The sequence below is a fragment of the Lontra canadensis genome, unplaced genomic scaffold (assembly GCF_010015895.1).
Source record: "Lontra canadensis isolate GAN:19392208 unplaced genomic scaffold, GSC_riverotter_1.0 scaffold59, whole genome shotgun sequence".
NCBI lineage: Eukaryota > Metazoa > Chordata > Mammalia > Carnivora > Mustelidae > Lontra > Lontra canadensis.
Window position 1 is genome coordinate 4,527,777 of NW_022631053.1, and position 16,543 is coordinate 4,544,319.

Here is a 16,543-nt window from a genome sequence, read left to right on the forward strand (position 1 = left end):
CCCCCCCCCCCCCCCCCCCCCCCCCCCCCCCCCCCCCCCCGCAAACAGAAGTTTAACGTCCAGCCACCATGCCCTTCTCCCATTCTGCAGACCCGCTAGGCTCATCCACAGCTCCATGTCTTCCCTGGACTCCATCTAGAGAATTTCTTCTCATTTTTCAAGACCTTATTCACATGTTACCTCCTCCAAGGCTTCCCTGACTGCATAGGGCATAGTGAGTACCCACCCAGGAAACAGAATGAAGGGATCAATTCTGCTCAAGTCCCTTCAGGCATGAGTAGTAACCAACAACTCCTTGAGGACAGACTGTGAGAATGAAAGACCAAGACACAGGGACCATGCGAAGAAACTAGAACCAAGGAAGACCACGAACACCCAGGGCAACCAGAGAGGTCACTGCAGAGATGAGAAGGTCACTGCAGAGATGAGAGAGATAACACACCACCCCACCTCCAGCTGTTGTCCTCAGGCTTCTTCTGCGTGAATTCAGAGGTTCCTATTTCCAGTCCTGTGTGCATTTGCCTCCCCCCCCCACCGCCCCTCCCTGTTCCCCCTCTGCTCTCAGAGGGCTCTGCACGTCCTCAGGAAGTGTTTCAGAGGTAAATTGTAGGCCTGGGTTGGGGGTGGGGAGGCTGAAGCTGCCCATGCATGCCACACCCACTAGAGGGCGTTGTTCCCCTCCTTCAGACTCCCTGGAAGGGCAGGTAGATTAGACCTCCTGAGGGAAGAAAGGAAGGCAGGGGACACTTCCACCACCAGGCTTCACCAGACAGGACAGGCACACACAGAGCAGCTTCACAGGACAGCAAGTCCAGGATGGCAGGACCCGTCTTCCCCCACACCAACATAAAGACCCACACTGCACACCTACACATCACCACACACAGCTCCCTTGCAGGGCAACAAACATACACACACCCCAAATGGATTTCCTCTCTCCTCTAAAATCCTTTCCCACCTCACCTTGCTCCAGTAGACCAATCCAAAGTTTGCACAGTAAGGGGAGGTAAGGAAAGTCTCAAGCAGCGCACATAGACCCACAAGCACAAAACCCTAGGAGAAAAGCCCCAGGGGAAGTGGCCAAGCAGAGACCCATGCAGGACAACATCCACTTCTGAACCCTCTGTCCAAGGAGGAAAGCCTTCCCCGTGTCAGTCCCTACCCATTACCGCTCTTAAATTGTGTGTGGTAACTCAGTGGTTTCTTTTTCCACATCTCTTTCTAAACACGCTCCCCGCAACCCCCACCCCACTGCAGCCAACATCTGTAGAATGTTTAATGCTTCTCAGTAGATAGTTCATGGAATCCTTATACAACCTAGTGAAATAAACAGGTTTGAGTAACATCGCCCCCATTTGACAAGTGGGGAAACTGAGGCACGGTGACCTGTTCAAGTTTCTTGGAGAGCAAGTGGTGGGCATGAGACTAGTATTAGATCACCCCCTGCAAATCCCTTCCTCCTACATTCTTTCATTTACTCATCAAATATTTACTGAGTGTCTATGTGCTGGGGACACATGAAGAATATACAATGGACTGGGTTCCTGCCCTTGTGGAGCTTACTGTCTAACGGGGGAGCAGACACCGTTTCTAAAAATTGTAAAAGTAAATATTTAATTGCAAATCATAAGTGCTATGAAAAGGTAATTTGGCTCTATGGGAGCAAGTGCCAGGAGGATCCAACACAGCCTGGGGAATCAAAGCAGGTTTCTCTGAGGACATGATGCTTGAATTGTGATCTAAACAATAAAGAGGAGTAATTAGGTAAAAGTTTGTATGAGGTGGGTCGGGGAAAGAATATTCTAGAGGGCAGAGTCATGCAAAGGCCCTGAAGACCCTGGGGGTGGAGGTGGGGGGAAAGCTCAGAGGAGAATATGGCTGGAGAGCCAGAGTGGGGTAAGAACAGTCCAGAGAAACAGGCAGGACCCAGACCCCTTGGGGCCTTGAAGGCCACAGCAAAGATTCCTGTCCAAGGACAATGGGAGGGTTTCAAGTGATCAGAGTAGTGTTTTGAAGAGACAACTAGGAAACAGCCAGAGGGGCTGCTGGAAGACCTATCAGGAGACTATCCCAGGGTGTAGGTGAGACAGGAAGTGCACCAGCTTGGAATGGGGTGATAGGGTGGAGATATTTAGGGAGCAAGAGTGGCAGATCCCCTTAAGGGAGGGGAGGGAGATGGAGTGTAGGGATGCTTGCTAGTTTGCATAAGTGGCTGAATGGTGCGGTGGCTCACTGGGCCAGGAACACAAGGAAAGGACTAGTTTGGGAGATAAGATGATGAATTTGGCTTTGCACATGCTGGGTTTTGTGAGCCTCAGGGACATCCAAGTGGAGGTGTGAGTGGGGAGATTAGCCACCAGCACAGAGGGTGAGAGGAGAGAGCTGGATGGAAGCACATAATCTGGCTGGTCAGGGTCTAGATGCTGATGAGATGGCCCAAGGAGAGAAAGTCAGAAGGAAGGATGGAAAGAAGGAAGGGAGGGAGGGAGGAAGGAAGAAAAGGAAGGAGGGACGGAGGGAGGGAGAAAGGGAAGAAGGAAGGAAGGGAGGAAAAGAGATCAAGCCTGATTTGTCAATATCAACGAAAACCAAACAGAATACCAACCTGTGACTTAACCACAACCCCTAGTTACATACCCAAAATATGAGTCCATTGGACAACCAGAGAACATAAACAAGAATGTTCATGGTAGCTTTGTTTATAATAGCCAAAAACCTAGTAACCACCCAAAGGTCTAGCAAGAAGAGAATGGATAAATACATTTTGGTGTAATTATATAATGAGAAGCTACACAGCATTGACAAAGCGTGAACTACCACTGCACGAAATGGGACAATCTCACAGACAAAATCATAAGCAAAAGAAGACAGGCACGAAAGCATGCAGCCTGTATGGAGGATACATGTACTCTACAAACTTCAAGAACAGGCGGAACATATCTGTACTGACAGAAGTCAGAGTAATGGTTGACTCTTGTGGGGGGCAAAGGAACTTCCTGGGGTGTTGGAAATGTTTTACACTTTTTTTTCTTTTTTGAAAGAGAGAGTGTATGTGTGCGATGAGTGTGGTTTAGGGTAGGAGCAGAGGGAGAGGGAGAGAGAATCTCAAGCAGACTCCCCACTGAGCACAGGGCCAGACGCGGGGCTCAATTTCACCTCCCTGAGATCATGACCTGAGATGAAATCAAGAGTTGGATGCTTAATTGACTCAGCCACGCAGGTGCCCCAGGAAAGAACAGTTTAAAAAAGAGGAGGTGGTCACCATTTTGAATGTCATTGAGAGGTTAAGAATAAACATTTACAGGATCTAGCCACACGGAGGTCGCTGGTGGCCTTATAGCTCTAACCGGTTGGGTGGAGTGCTGGGGGGGGAGGGGAAGGGAGAAGGTAGCCTCAAGTGGAGTGGAGAATGAGTCTGAGAAGAGAAAATGGAGACAGTGGAATATAGACTTCATATTTCTGAATTATGTCTGGGAAAGGAAGCAGAAAGAGAGAGAGTGGGGGGGCTAGAGGGAGTTGTGGAGTTGAGAGACCTTTGGCTTTTGGTTTTTATTTTAACCTCAACCCTGATACATAGCGAATGTCCAATAAATGTTAGCTATATATTGTAGCTATATATTTCAAGATGGGAGAATCTTAAGCATGTTTCAGTGTCAACAGGTAGATCCCACTGGAGAGGGAAAGACTGACTGTAGATGAGGGAGAGGTGGAATCTTAGGGTAAAATTCCCATACAGGTAGAAGGAGATCAGATGGAAAAACTAGGCTGAGATTTCAGCCTAGACAAGAGGGATACTCCCCTACGGGAAGAGGGAGGGCTTGGCTGAGGCTCTGATCTTCTCCCTGAAGCAGGTGACAAGGTCATTTGCTCAGGGTGTAGGGGGTGCTGGGAAGAGTGGCTCTTTGAGATGAGTGGTGAAGTTTGCAGTAATCACTGGGACCAGCAAGGTGACCCGGAAAACACAGCGGGGTTGCCAGGGGGCCCTGTACACCCATTTCAGGATGTCAATCATGAGCACAAGGTGACTGCAAGCTGGCCTGCTGTGTGACCTTCTCTGGTCGAGCTTGGCTGTCCTGGAGCCACCTGAGGAAAGCCAGTGGCGGGGCTATCCACTAGGGCTGGGATTTGGCCAAATGGTGCAATGAAAAGGTGGAGGAGTCAAAAGACTTTGGTGTGGCCAACCAGAGTCTGACATTCCTTCTCCTTTGCACCCTTGTTTATCCTTCCTGCCTCCTGCTTCCTTAGACAGTGTGGCAAGCTGGGGACCCAGACACCCTCCTCCCCCTGCTCCACACACCGGTTCCTACTGTCACACACAAAGACCCTGGCCTTTGAAGATTTCAATTCAAGGTCCCACTCTGGCATTCACCAGCTATGTGACCTCAGGCAGGTCACCTAACATCTCTGAGCCTCAGTTTCCTCGTCTCTCATGTGAAGATATTAATATCTTCCTGTCTCCCAGAATTAGGAGGCTCATGAGCTAAAGTAAAGGGAATTTGTAAATTGCAAAGCTCGACTGGAAGAGATGATTAATTTTGCTGGTATGTGCTCTGCATGCGACCAGAGGTTTGCCTGCACACAGGCTCCCTCCCACAACCGTAATAAGTGAGGTATGTGCACCCCCGAGCTCATCCATACACGTCCACTACAAACTCTAACCCCCATCCACGTTCTCAGGCACGCCCACAGAGGGGCACACGTGTGCTTGCACACTTGGAGCACGCCTGCAGGGGGCATGTCACAGGAAGGCTGAGTTGGCTGCTGTCCACGGTCAAGGCCACTGCAGCAGTCTCACCCCAGGGAGGTCCCCAACCTGCCTCCATGATCTGACGCAGGAGTTAGAGACGTACAGCCCCACAGCTGTGAGCTACAGGGCCCAACCTTCCAGTTCCTGCACCCACCCCCCGCCACCCGCAGACACGTCAAGGGGGTGTGGATGAGAGGGGACTGAAAGTGTTTTCTTTCCAAGAAATCACAGTTGCTCAGAAAAACCACCACTTGCCCTCCCTCTCCCTCCGGAGTGGCCCTGGAGAACCTGGGATGGCAGAGTCTCTGCCCTTATGGTTTCTTAAGGGACCGTCCCCTCTAGGGAATACACAGCTGTTTTGCGCTCATTTTACAACTTTCCACGAGGAAGATATGTGATCCACGAGTCCCAGAAAGTCAGTGCCGCACAGCCATTCCAAGCGTAGGCCAGCGTGGGCTTGGCCAGAGTGTCCCAGAGGCTGAAGGAGGGGCTGCCCCTTGGCAAAGAATCATTTAGCCATTGATTTGGAGCCTCTTTTCCTCACGAGAAATTGTGCCTAGAAGCTGAGAAACGGAGCCAGATGCAACTCTGCCTAAAACAGAACCCAGGGGGTCCCAGGGCCCAGCCGCACCCCTTGCCAGAACTAGGCACCACTTCTCAGTCTTGCTGTCTGCTTCCCAGTGTTGCCTCCTAGGATCCCCACACAAGGGTCCTGACTGGAAGGTCCTTTGCTGGAGGGTAGAAGGTGCTGGAGCGCCACCTCAGACCTCCAGTGCGGGCAGGCTTGTGCCTCAGCGCCTGCAGGGGCGGAGAGGGTGGGGGATGGTGAGGGAGGGGGAGTGGAGAGGAGTGGGGGGACTGGCCAATGACCCCTGCTAGACAGAGGTGGGCTGCGCATATGCTGGGGGAGGGCTGCATGGGGGGACACCCCACATCCCACAAAACTGGAGTTTCTAGATAGCTGATCTGGGCTGGGGAGATGGGAAGGACTCTACCTACATGTTCAGAGTCCAGCACCGCCTGGTACATTACTCCCCGTTCCCTACGGATGCCTTTGTTACCATCCCCACCCCATCATCTTGGAACCACCCCCCCGGGAATTGCACTTGACTCTAAGCTCCCTGAGGGCAGGGACGGGGTCTGTTCACCCCTACACTCTGGTGCCCAGCACAGCACCTGGCACTTTGAAAGGGCTCTGTCACAGGAAGGAACCAAGTGGAGCTTCGCACTTCCAACCCCAGCCTCCCGCATCATCCCCCACCCCACCCCCAGGACTGAAACTGCCTTCCAGAAAGTTGAAGCATGCTCAGAAGCAACCTCCACCCACAGCAGAAACATGGGACCTCTCAGCAGCCCCCCACCCCCAAACCGGGCTTCTTGGACGCTTGCCAGGTGCAGCAGTGAGGGAAGCTTTGGGTTATCCCTGGGCTGGGGCAGGAGAAAGGCCCAAGGCTTGGAAGCGCTCCTCCTCCCCACCCCTGCATTTCCCACTCTGCCCCCAGAGGCACTTAGTTACTTACATCAATTCTCTATTACTTTAGCCAGCAGCCGGGAGATCAATTAACTTAGAGTAGCCTCTTAGCTAACTGCAGTCTGGGAGAGAGGTGGAGTCCAGAACGGCAGGGGAGGAAGGAAGGAGAGGGAGAGGAGGCGAGAGAGAGGAAACTACGTTATCCCAAGGATGTTTGTGTGTATATGCATATGAGAGAGAGACACACCGAAAGACAGAGAGTGACCCTAACCAGGGTCCCCTGGATTCTTGCAACCGGCTCCGGCTCCGCTCTGAGCTCTCTCTCATCTCCTCCCTCCAACCTCAGGCACTTCTGAGGGAGGGAGAGAAAGCAAGGATGAGGCTGGAAGGAACGCCCTCCTCCAAAGTTAGCCTCTCCACTCCAGCTCTCTCCTGTCCTGCTGCCATCTGTGGTTGCTGCCCTTGCTTCCTTCCCACTCCACACCCCCAAAGACGGCCAGGACTCTGCCCCTGAGCAGGGTGGCCTGGGACCCTCCTTCTCTCTAGCAGTCTGGGCAGCCTCTTCCTGCAGCAGCCCCTCCACTGCCTGCTAGCTGGAGGGAACAGACCCAGGTGGTGAGGCCAGGCCCTCCCCAGGGACTCCTGGTCTTAGCCGTTCTGCAGCGGGAGGCGGGCGAGGCAAGCTAGGGTGTTGTGGGTGTGAGGGGTGTCAATGAAGGGGCAGAGTTAAGTTGGGGATGAGGAAGCCCCCATGCTAGTCTTGGCTCTCTCCGGGACTTGCCATCCCTAGCTCAGCTTGTTTAAGATGGCCTCTCCCTCCCTTCTCCAGGTCCTGGGATCACCCACCTATGCCCACTGCTTCTCTCAGTTTCTCAACCCTATAGATGCAGAAGAGTCCTGTCCTCCTCCAGAACCTTAAGTAGATTTCTGTGCCCGCCACCCCTCACTCCATCTCTCCTCTGGGGAATTTGTGCCTCCACTCCAGGGTCCTGGGGGGACACTCCTGTGGGCCCCTGCAAGGATTCATGTCCCCTATCTCTTGTCCTCCCAATTCCACCCCCCTCCTGAGAAAGAATACTGGCGCCACTGCACACCCACCCCCAAGATTTCTGTTTTCTACTCTCTCCTTCCTTCTCTTCCAGGGTCCAGAGATGAATTCCCTGCTCTCTCTCCCCCAGGCAATGGCTCTGGGTCTCAGCTGGAGCAGGGGGACGGCATGGGGCTGACTGGGCAGCCATCTGCCAGCCCCCTCCCCTCGGTGCTGTTCAGCATTCCAGCCACACAGGCGCTCCCACTGCCAGGGACAGATAAGGTGCAGCTGGAGGCTGGCACCAGCTGCGACTGTGCTCACTCCCTCCGGCCCCCACCCAGACCCAGGCACACAGCTGCGCCCCTGGTCCCCCTCCATGGAACCCCTGCCCTGCCTTGGTCTGACTGCCCCTGAGGTGGAGTGGCAGAGCAGAGCCTCCGACCCTGTTGCCCTGGCAACCCGACATCCCCCCCTCAAAGGAAAAGAGGTGGCCAGGGAAGAGGGGTCCTTGAGAGTGGGTTCCGTGGTTGCTTTTTTTTTTTTTTCTTCTTTTTTTGGTAGCTCAGCAGAGAGCTACTGAGGTTGACTCTCTGCCTCTTCAGTCTGAAACCAGTTTCTCCCAGATTTGGCCCAGGTTCCCCATATTTATCCCCACTCTCCCAAGCGGCCCCAGCTACAGCTGAGGGATGGACCTGGTCAAACACGATGTGACCACTAGTCCCCTGTGGTTGAGCTGGACTGAAAGTACATCTGAGGGGAACGCTCGTCCCTGCAGAACCCCCTGCCAGAGGAGCTGGGGTCTCTGAGGGACCAGAGTCTGCCCCTTCCTATGCCTCCTGAACTGTCCTCCCTGAGCAGGGCTCTCCCAAGTTGGATGAGCTTGGCCCTTGGAAACCCGCAGCAGACTTCACGTGTACCTGTGCACATTATATTTTGCAAAAACTGAGAGCCGGGGGTTGGACTTCCAGTTAGAACCCGTTTCAAAGCAGCAGAAGATGCCAAGGAGGTCTCTCCTAAGCTCTGACCCAATAGGCAAATGTTTCCTGTCAGTGCCACATCTGTCCTGGGGCTAGATACACACCTCTTAACCTAGCAGAGAATGGCAAGGATGGAGAGGCAGATGTTAAATATTAGACCAAAGGAGAAGGGAGAGAAGGTGGAGCATCAGGCAAGGGGTGTCCACACCCCCTTGGAGCCAGGGAGCTGGAGGAGGGGGCTGGAGCCCTTCTTTTCCCCCAGGGACATGTCAGACACACAACCCAACTCCCATCTGTGTAGGAACATCCCTAGGGGCAGAAGTGGTAGAGTTCCTGACACAGAGACAGTATGTAGGGAGGTCAATGAGAGAGGGTAGAAGGAGGAGCTGAGACCTCGGGTGCAGCCAGATTCAGGGTCAAGTCTTTGACATGGACTGAGAAGCATAAAAAACCGAATCTTCTCTGGCAATCCAGAACCCCAAAATGCCCGGGCTGGGGCCACCTATAGGCTACTCTCATCTCTCTCCCCAAACCCAACCTCAAGCAAGGAGAAGAACTCAGATTGCTCCAGAACTCTGTAAACCAGTCAAAGCTCCGTCTGAGTACTCGGAATTGTCTCCTCAGATAACATGGACCAGTCACATTTCAGGATCTCCATTTTCATAAACCGAACATGTCCTAGCATCACCACTTGGAATCTTTCTGGACTGCAGGGACAAAGGGAGCCTCAGCTGGACACTTTCTGTGGACTACTGCACCCCCACTTTATATCTTCTCGGTCTGAGCCAAGTACTCTGCCCTTTATCCAATACTACAAACTGTTCAAGCTAATGGGTTTTCTCTTCCTCGCTGCTCCCTTCTGCTGTGTGTTGGCTGTGCTGCCGAAGGGGAAGTCTCCGCCTTTCACCCTCACCTAACTTCTACTACTCATGAGTACATCATTGGTGAGCCTGGGAACCCTTTGGTCTCAGGCTCTGGAGAATCCAGGACTTCCCTGTTTTGAGAAAGGAAAAGAGGGAAGTGGTTAAGAGCATCACCCTCTGCTCCCTGTCAGCTTGGCTCAGCAGGGAGTGTGGCTATGTAACCTTTGTCTGGCAGGATTGACAAAGGCCCCTGAGACTGGTCTGCAGAGCAGGCCTTAAAGAGATTGGGAATTCTTGTGTAACCTCAGCAGGAAAAAACAAGCATGACCACGGGCTCCAACATTTCTACACAAACCCGATGCAGTTCACACTCCCATAATGCCAGGAGGAAGCAAGCAAGCAAGGGGGGAAATGGGCAGGGAGAAAAGGGAGTCTCTGAGAGCAGAGAATTAGGGGCAGGGATGGATAGCGAGGGGGTCCTGGGGGAGACTGCGTTTTCAAAGAGCAATGAGCAGACTTGGAAGTGGACATGATGGCTCCAGGGCCAGCGATGGTAATAAAAAGAGGATACTAGGTTGGAACTTTACAAGACACAAGTTCTCATCCAGAACCTGTCACTAACCAGTTGAGCTCAGGCAACTTATTCCACCTCTCTGTGTCCCCTTGTGTGCATTTGTAAAATAGAGAGAACGTAGCTACTTATTCAGCCTAGGAGAGCCTACAAAGCCTAGAAGAAGGAGAGCCTACAGAGTCTTCTGAAGAGTTAAGAGCATCATTCTCTCATCTGGTGTTATTTTTCACATCTGGCTTCGGGTCCTCTGTCCCTCTCCAGCCTCTGTCTGGTTGTAAGCTCTCAGGAACCTGTGTGACTTGCCCAGGATCACCTGGCACACAAGATCCCAGTCCATTTCCCTAACCCTCTCCAAGATGCTGGTTTCGAGGCAGCCCCATCTTGGGGGCAGTGGTGGGTGGGTCTGCGGGGCAGCACCATTTAAAAAAATATATATTTTATTTATTTATTTGGCAGAGATAGAGAGCACACACTCACAAGCAGGGGGAGCAGCAGGCAGAGGGAGAGAGAAGCAGGTTCCCTTGACAAGATGCTGCTGGGCTCAATCCCAAGACCCTGGGGATCATGACCTGAGCCCAAGGCAGCTGCTTAACCGACTGAGCCACTCAGGTGCCCCTGGGGCATCTCCATTTTAAGAAGTAAAGAGATGATGGGGGGAAAAAAAGAAGCAAAGGGACCCTCCAGTTTGGTCATGACTATGTACCCCAAATAATCTCTCAATTCCTTAGACCCTGGCTCTCGCTGACCAGGGGGGAACCCAATCAGACAGTATGCATGTGTGTGTGTGACAGGGGTGGCCCAGAGAGAATTACCTGTCTAGCTATGTAAGAGAAAGCTTCCCTTACTTCCCATGTATCACAGTGCTTCTCCAACTTAAATTCAAATCACCCGTTAAAATCCCAGTCCTGAATCAGTAGGTCTGGGAAGTGGGGTGGCTAAGCCCTGCAGTTCTTTTCGTCTCCCAGGTGTTGCTCCTCATTTCAAGTAACAAGACTGTAGCTTCCCCACCCCCATGTCCAGCTCTGACACCTGTGGCCCAGAAGGGAAGCTGGAATTGGCGGGGGGGTGGGGGAGATGGCGCACGGCACACCAGGCTCCATGTGTGTCTGTGTCTGTGCCTGTGTGCACCTCTGTGTGTTGTGCACTGAGTGCTAGCTTTCCTGTCCTCGTGGACACAAGGCTGATGCTGAGACCCTCACACAGAGCAAATGGACCCCTGTACTGAACCAAGTCTCCTCTGGACAGAAGCAAACCCAGGGGACATGCAGCTTCCTCTTCCAGAGCAGCAAGCTTGGTGGAAGGCCCACAGGCTCCTAATCCTCTCCTCCTCCTCCTCCTCCTCCTCCTCCTCCAGGACTGACTCCTGCTCCACACCAGGGGATTCACTCACCACCTTGAAGTCTTCAGCGCTGCAGACCTCCCCCCGGAAGTGGCAGGAGAGCAGCATGTCTCGAATGTCGTGCCCTGCGCGGTCGTAGAACTCCCGCATGTTGAAGGGCTTGGGCTTGAAACTGCGGAAGTTGGCCTTGTCCTGCAGGATTTCCAGCTGCTTCTCATCTGCCATCTGCGTGTCTGGTATCTCATACCTGGAGCCCAGGGGTGAGCGGCGAATGGATCAGCATGACTTTCAGGTCTCTGCCTCCATCTGGCCTCCAGGGTCCCATACCCAACCTCGGCAGGGGAGGTGATGGGGGTTGGGCAGGGAGGAGGGCAGCCATCAGCCCCAGGGATCAGGCCTGGGCATAGGCACAGAAGGGCTGGGTGTGTCCTGAGGACCTGCCCCATGGGGTCTGAGAAGACAGTACGATCCACAGTGGCTGTGTGGATAAGGGAGGGATGGGCAGAGAGATCATGGCAGGAGCTGTCTTATATACTCAATCTCCACTTTTTAAAGATGGTCTGCCCCCATCCCTCAAGTGAGATGAGGAGCAAGACACAGTGAGTGGGAGGGTGGCAAAGGTCTCTTGAGAGGCTGCTGATGTCTCACAGCTCAGGCTGGGCAGGGGCAGAGCTGTTGGGGACTATGCTGGGATCAGAGATCAGGTGCCCTTAACTGCTTTGTTCAGTCCCGCAATTCCTTTGCTGTGAGTGGCAGGTTTGGGGGTGGGGGCGGGGAGACAGGGTGGTCTGGGCTCTAGAGAGTGGGTTTTGAGAGGCAAGCACCCTGATGGGGGTCACCAGGAGCTGGGAGGCATGCGCCCTGGGGGCCCTGCAAGCGGCTGGCCGGGTGGGAGCTGCCCACCTGTTGTTGAGCAGAGCCAGCAGCTCCCCGGCGTGGTACAGGTCATTCTTGGAGACTTGGCTAAAGCGGAACTCGTTGAGATTGCACAGCGTGACAGCGGGGAAGGTGAGCTGGGAGGCAGCCACCTCATCGAGCTTGGTGACGTGGTGGTAGTGGAAGTAGTACTGCACTCGCTCAGTGCACACACACAGCAGCACAGCCAGGGAGCCCAGGAAGCACAGGGCCCACAGTGCCCGTTTCAGAGACAGCCGCTCGTAGGAGAAGATGTGGGCCAGGCCGTGCAGCGTGGAGCTGCTGGCGAAGGCCTGGATGCTCACCGGCTGGACGCCACCCACCTCCTCCTCCTCGGCCTTCAGTTCCATCCTGACCGAGGGGATCCTAGGGAAGGAGGGGGTAGTCTGTTACCATCCTGAGATAAGGTTCCACACCAGGGCCCTGCAAAAGCATCCAATAGGAATCCCCATTGCCAAAGGTCACTGCCTCCGGGGCAGGACACTTCCCTCGTGTGTGAGCCCAGAGGTGGCTGCCCAAGGGACACGCTCCTAGAAAAGGCTTCCTTCAAAGGCAGGGGCTCTGGGGTCAGCTCAGGCCAGGAGAATGCTCTCCCGGGAAAGCTTCCCAGGCCAGGGGAGACCCCAGAGGTAGTCATCCGAGAGTGAGAGGGAAGTCCCAATATTTTTCCACGGGCAGCACAGGAGTTCCCTCCAGATGTAGGGTCACTCTGGGACAGGGATGTCCACCCCATTCTGGAGAGGATAACTCCCCCAGCCGGACAGAACCCAGGGTCCGGAGCTCCTGGTCAAGGGTGATCCCAGGACTGGGTTTTCACCCGGGTGAGCTAAACCTGGGCTAAAATCCCCCTAGGGAGGTGGGGAGGGGCCCAGCCCGAGTCCTCACCTGCGGGCGTCTCCAGTTCTCCTAACCGCGCAGGCTGTGTCTATGTTTGGGGTGGGGGCTGGGGGGTGGAGGGCAGCCCGAGGTGGATGCATGGGGGGGGGCGCGGTTCCCTATGACAGCTAGCTGTCCCCGCCCCGGACGCAACCCCCCTCCAGTCCAGCTTTCCGACGCAGCCAGATCCCCTGCTCGGCCCCCGCCCCCCTCCCCAGCCACCGAGCCGCCCCAGCAGCTGGGGAAAGCGAGAGGGGAGGAAAGTCCCGGCTTCGGGGCGCCGGGGAGTCCCGCAGCCAAAGGCGGGGGTATCGGAGACCCACCTGAGGGGGCTTCGGGAACCCGGCAAGCGGCGGCGGGTCCTGGGGCGCGGGGCCGGACGCGGGCTCAGCGCCGAGGCGCGGAGGGGCTCATGGCCCGGAGCGGGAGCCCGCGGCTGCCGCGGCACGCCGCGCAGAGCCCTGCAGGGAGCGGCCCGCCCGGCCCGGCTCGGCTTGGCTCCGTCCGCTCGCCCGCGCGCGCTCGCTCGCTCGCCTGCCTCGGCTCGGTCCGCCCGGGCTCGGCGCGGTGCGCGGTGCTCTCAGCCCCTGGATCTGCAGGGATCCATCGTCCGGCCGGGAGGCGGCGGGAGGGAAGGTGGAGGGGGAGGGGAGAGGGTGCGCGTGCGCGCCTACGAGTGTCTGCGAGGGTGTCTCTGGGCCGGTGTGCGCGCGGGGGCCCCAGACGCGGGAGCGGGACCGAGGGCTCCCCGCGCTGCCTCGCCCCCTCCTCCCGGCCGCTCTCGGCGGCTCTGCCTCCCTCCGGTCCCGGAGCTGTCTCCCTGCCTGCGAGGCCCTACGGCTTGTGTGTGTGACTATGTGTGTTATGTGTGTGCGCGCGCGTGCGCGCGCCCCCGCGCGCGAGAGGGAGGGAGTCTACCCCCAGCGTCCCCCTCCCCGCGCTGTCTCCTTCGGATCGATGCTCCTGCCTCTTGCTGCTGCTTCCTCTGGTGGCCCACGCGTGCGCGCGCGTGCGCGTGCACACACACACACACACACACACACACACACACACACGCAAGCTCCGAGTCACACTTGACTGATTCAAGCACTTGCTCGTGTGGAGACACAGACACACATAAGACCAGAGTCACATAACGCCACTCAGTCACACACACACACACCCCACAGGCACCACACTTCCCAGAGGCCTGGCCTACAGGCACTCAGGAGCTTACACTTATTCACCTGTTCTTATCCCTGCTCCCATCTATGTGTGACATGTACACACATGCACATACATAAACAAACATACAGCTTGGCTGTCCAAATCCCATCTTTGTAGCCTTGTGCTTGCCTTTATGGGGTGGCATGTTTGCAGCCCCTCACTGCCAAACCTCTAAAGAAGGAGCATAGAGAAGGACGAAGAGATAGCCAGAGATCAAGGGAATTTGGACAGAAGTCAAGAAGCAAGGAAAGGGAAGGGGGGTGGGATGAGGTGGGAAGGTGGAGGGTTAGAGTGGTGGGGATGGACAGGATGAGGAAGGAATGGAAGGAGGAGCTGTACTCAGGAATGGAGCAGAATTCTGGGGCACTAAGCCGAGGTCTGGGTGCTGCTCCTATAGCTCTCACTTCTCTCCTCCTCTTTCTCCCTCCCTTCTCCTCACTCTGAGGCCTTGGGGGGCCGTCCCTATCCAATTAACAGAGAAGGAGCAATCAAAGGGAAGTTGTTAATTTGCTGATGCTCATTAGGGGCTCTTAGCACGGAGACTGTTGAGGTCTGATGGTGTCAGGTGATGAGGAGGGGGGTGTGGGGGGACCAGAATTCTATCTCTAGCATCTCCTCCAATCCACTTGCAGGTGGCACAGCTCTGGCAGAAGGAAGGTGAGAGGTGTGTTCCCAGGACTTTAAGTGAGAAGAAAGAACCTGTAATGAGAAGAGTCTGGCACAATGGAAAGAAGTTGGATGAGAAGTTGTAAGGTGTTGGGGGCAAGGGGTACGTGAGAAACGAGAGAAAGGAGCTGGAGATCCCTAGAGGGAGTGGGGACTTAGACCCCAGGAGGGAGAGTGGGATCCATTTACTAGGGGCCTGCTCATGGTGCTGCGGAGGGGAAGGGAGAATCTTGGGTTCTGGTCTTGAGTTGGGGAGCTGTCCAGCAGCACCAGACAGTGCTGGAGGGCTGCCATATCCCTGGGCAGCCACTGGGTGGCAGCGCTATTCCAGATACTTAGAATCAACCCAAGGGGGCATTTGAGAGTGGGAATTTGGCCCTGAACAGGGACACGGGGTGGGGTGGGGGGATTGGGGCTGGATTCTTGAATTCCAAGTGTCTCAGGGGAGGGGAGGACCATCTTGGAGCATCTGCAATTCCCATAAGTCCCCACCCTCGCAGGTTGAGTGACACATGGAGCTTCCTCAAATGGCTGCAAATTGCTTCAGTCACCTGGGATGTTATTGAGGGAGCAGCGGGGGTGGAAGGAAGGTGATGAGGTGAGGTGGAGGCAGACAAGGACTAATCGAGGCCAACAAGCAGCCTCAAGAGTCTGAGGGAAGATAAAAGTTGTGAATCAGGTAATCTCAGCTTCCAGAATGGGCCCTGCCATTCATTAGGATGGGCAGGTCTCTTGACCTCTCTGAGCTCAGTTTCCTCATCTGTAAGATGGGGATAAGATTTATTTCACAGGAATTTCTGAGGATTATATAAGCTAATGCATAAAAAGTGCTTGCACTTTAGCTTGTACCTAGTAAATCTCCAATAAGTAACTATTATCAGTAGTATGAGTGTTTAGATCCAGCCACAAAAGCACCAGAGCAGCCAAATGAGGGCAGAATCTGAGAGTGGTTCTCAACCCAGGCTGCACATCTGAATCACCTAGGAAGATTTTAAAGTGGTGCTTTGGCTCCACTTAGTCCAATTAAATCAGAATCTCTGAATGTGGGACTCAGATTTCCCAACTTTTCAAGACCTCTACTATAGAGCAGCCAGTCTTGAGAAACCTTGATCCTGAGAATCCACAGGTCTAAATCAAGGCTTCAGTATGGTTTCTTGTATGACAGACCCAGACTTAGAAGTCTTTCTTTCTTTTTTGTTTTTAAATATTTTATGTATTTGAAAGAGCAGGAACCTGGGTGGTTCAGTCAGTTGGGTGTCTGGCTTCAGCTCAGGTCATGATCCCAGGGTCCAAGGCTCCGGCCCTCAGTCCTGTGCACTGTGCTGAGCCTGCTTCTTCCCCTCCCTGTGCCCCCAACCCTCCCCACACACACTCTCTCTCTGAAATAAATTTTTAAAAATCTTAAAAGAGAGAGGGAGAGAGAGAGAGAGCACATACAAGTGGGGGTGGGAGAAGGGCAGAGGGAGAAGTAGACTCCCTGTTGAGCAGGGAGCTCATCTCCCAGCCCAGGGAGCTGTGGAGGCTGAGCTCCATCCTAGGATCCTGAGATCATGACCTGAGCCCAAGGCAGCCGCTTAGCCAGCTAAGCCAGCCAGGCACCCTGGAAGTTCTTTCTTATGCACAACATAAGTACATCACATTATTGTTTCCTTTTCATTTGGGGCGAGATGGATTCCCGCAGAGATCCCCACCCCCCCGCCATCCCTGCCCTGTACATTTCAGCAAACCTACACTGTGTGAAATCCCAGCATTGGCCCTGGGGACATGGGGAGGAGTGACATAGTCACTGTCTTCAAAATTTCCCAGTGTCAAGGAAGAGGTGAATGTGTTGACAAGTGACTCTAGCTCCAAGGTCAGGAGTAAAAGTGAGGGATGGGCCAAC

The 16,543-nt window shown here is 54.6% G+C and overlaps 1 protein-coding gene across 1 annotated transcript in view; it reads right to left on the reverse strand.

The window, feature by feature from the left end:
• The window catches only part of ASIC1 (acid sensing ion channel subunit 1), a 25,018-nt gene extending 11,394 nt beyond the window's left edge, over positions 1 to 13,624 (reverse strand). Inside the window, exons 1-3 of the mRNA XM_032876828.1 lie at positions 13,113 to 13,624; positions 11,902 to 12,279; positions 11,050 to 11,245 (exon numbers count right to left, since the gene is read on the reverse strand). Of these exons, the coding sequence (XP_032732719.1) occupies positions 11,050 to 11,245; positions 11,902 to 12,263 (558 nt within the window). The 5' untranslated portion in view covers positions 12,264 to 12,279; positions 13,113 to 13,624. The remainder of the gene's footprint in view (positions 1 to 11,049; positions 11,246 to 11,901; positions 12,280 to 13,112) is intronic.
• Between the last annotated feature and the right edge of the window lie 2,919 nt (positions 13,625 to 16,543).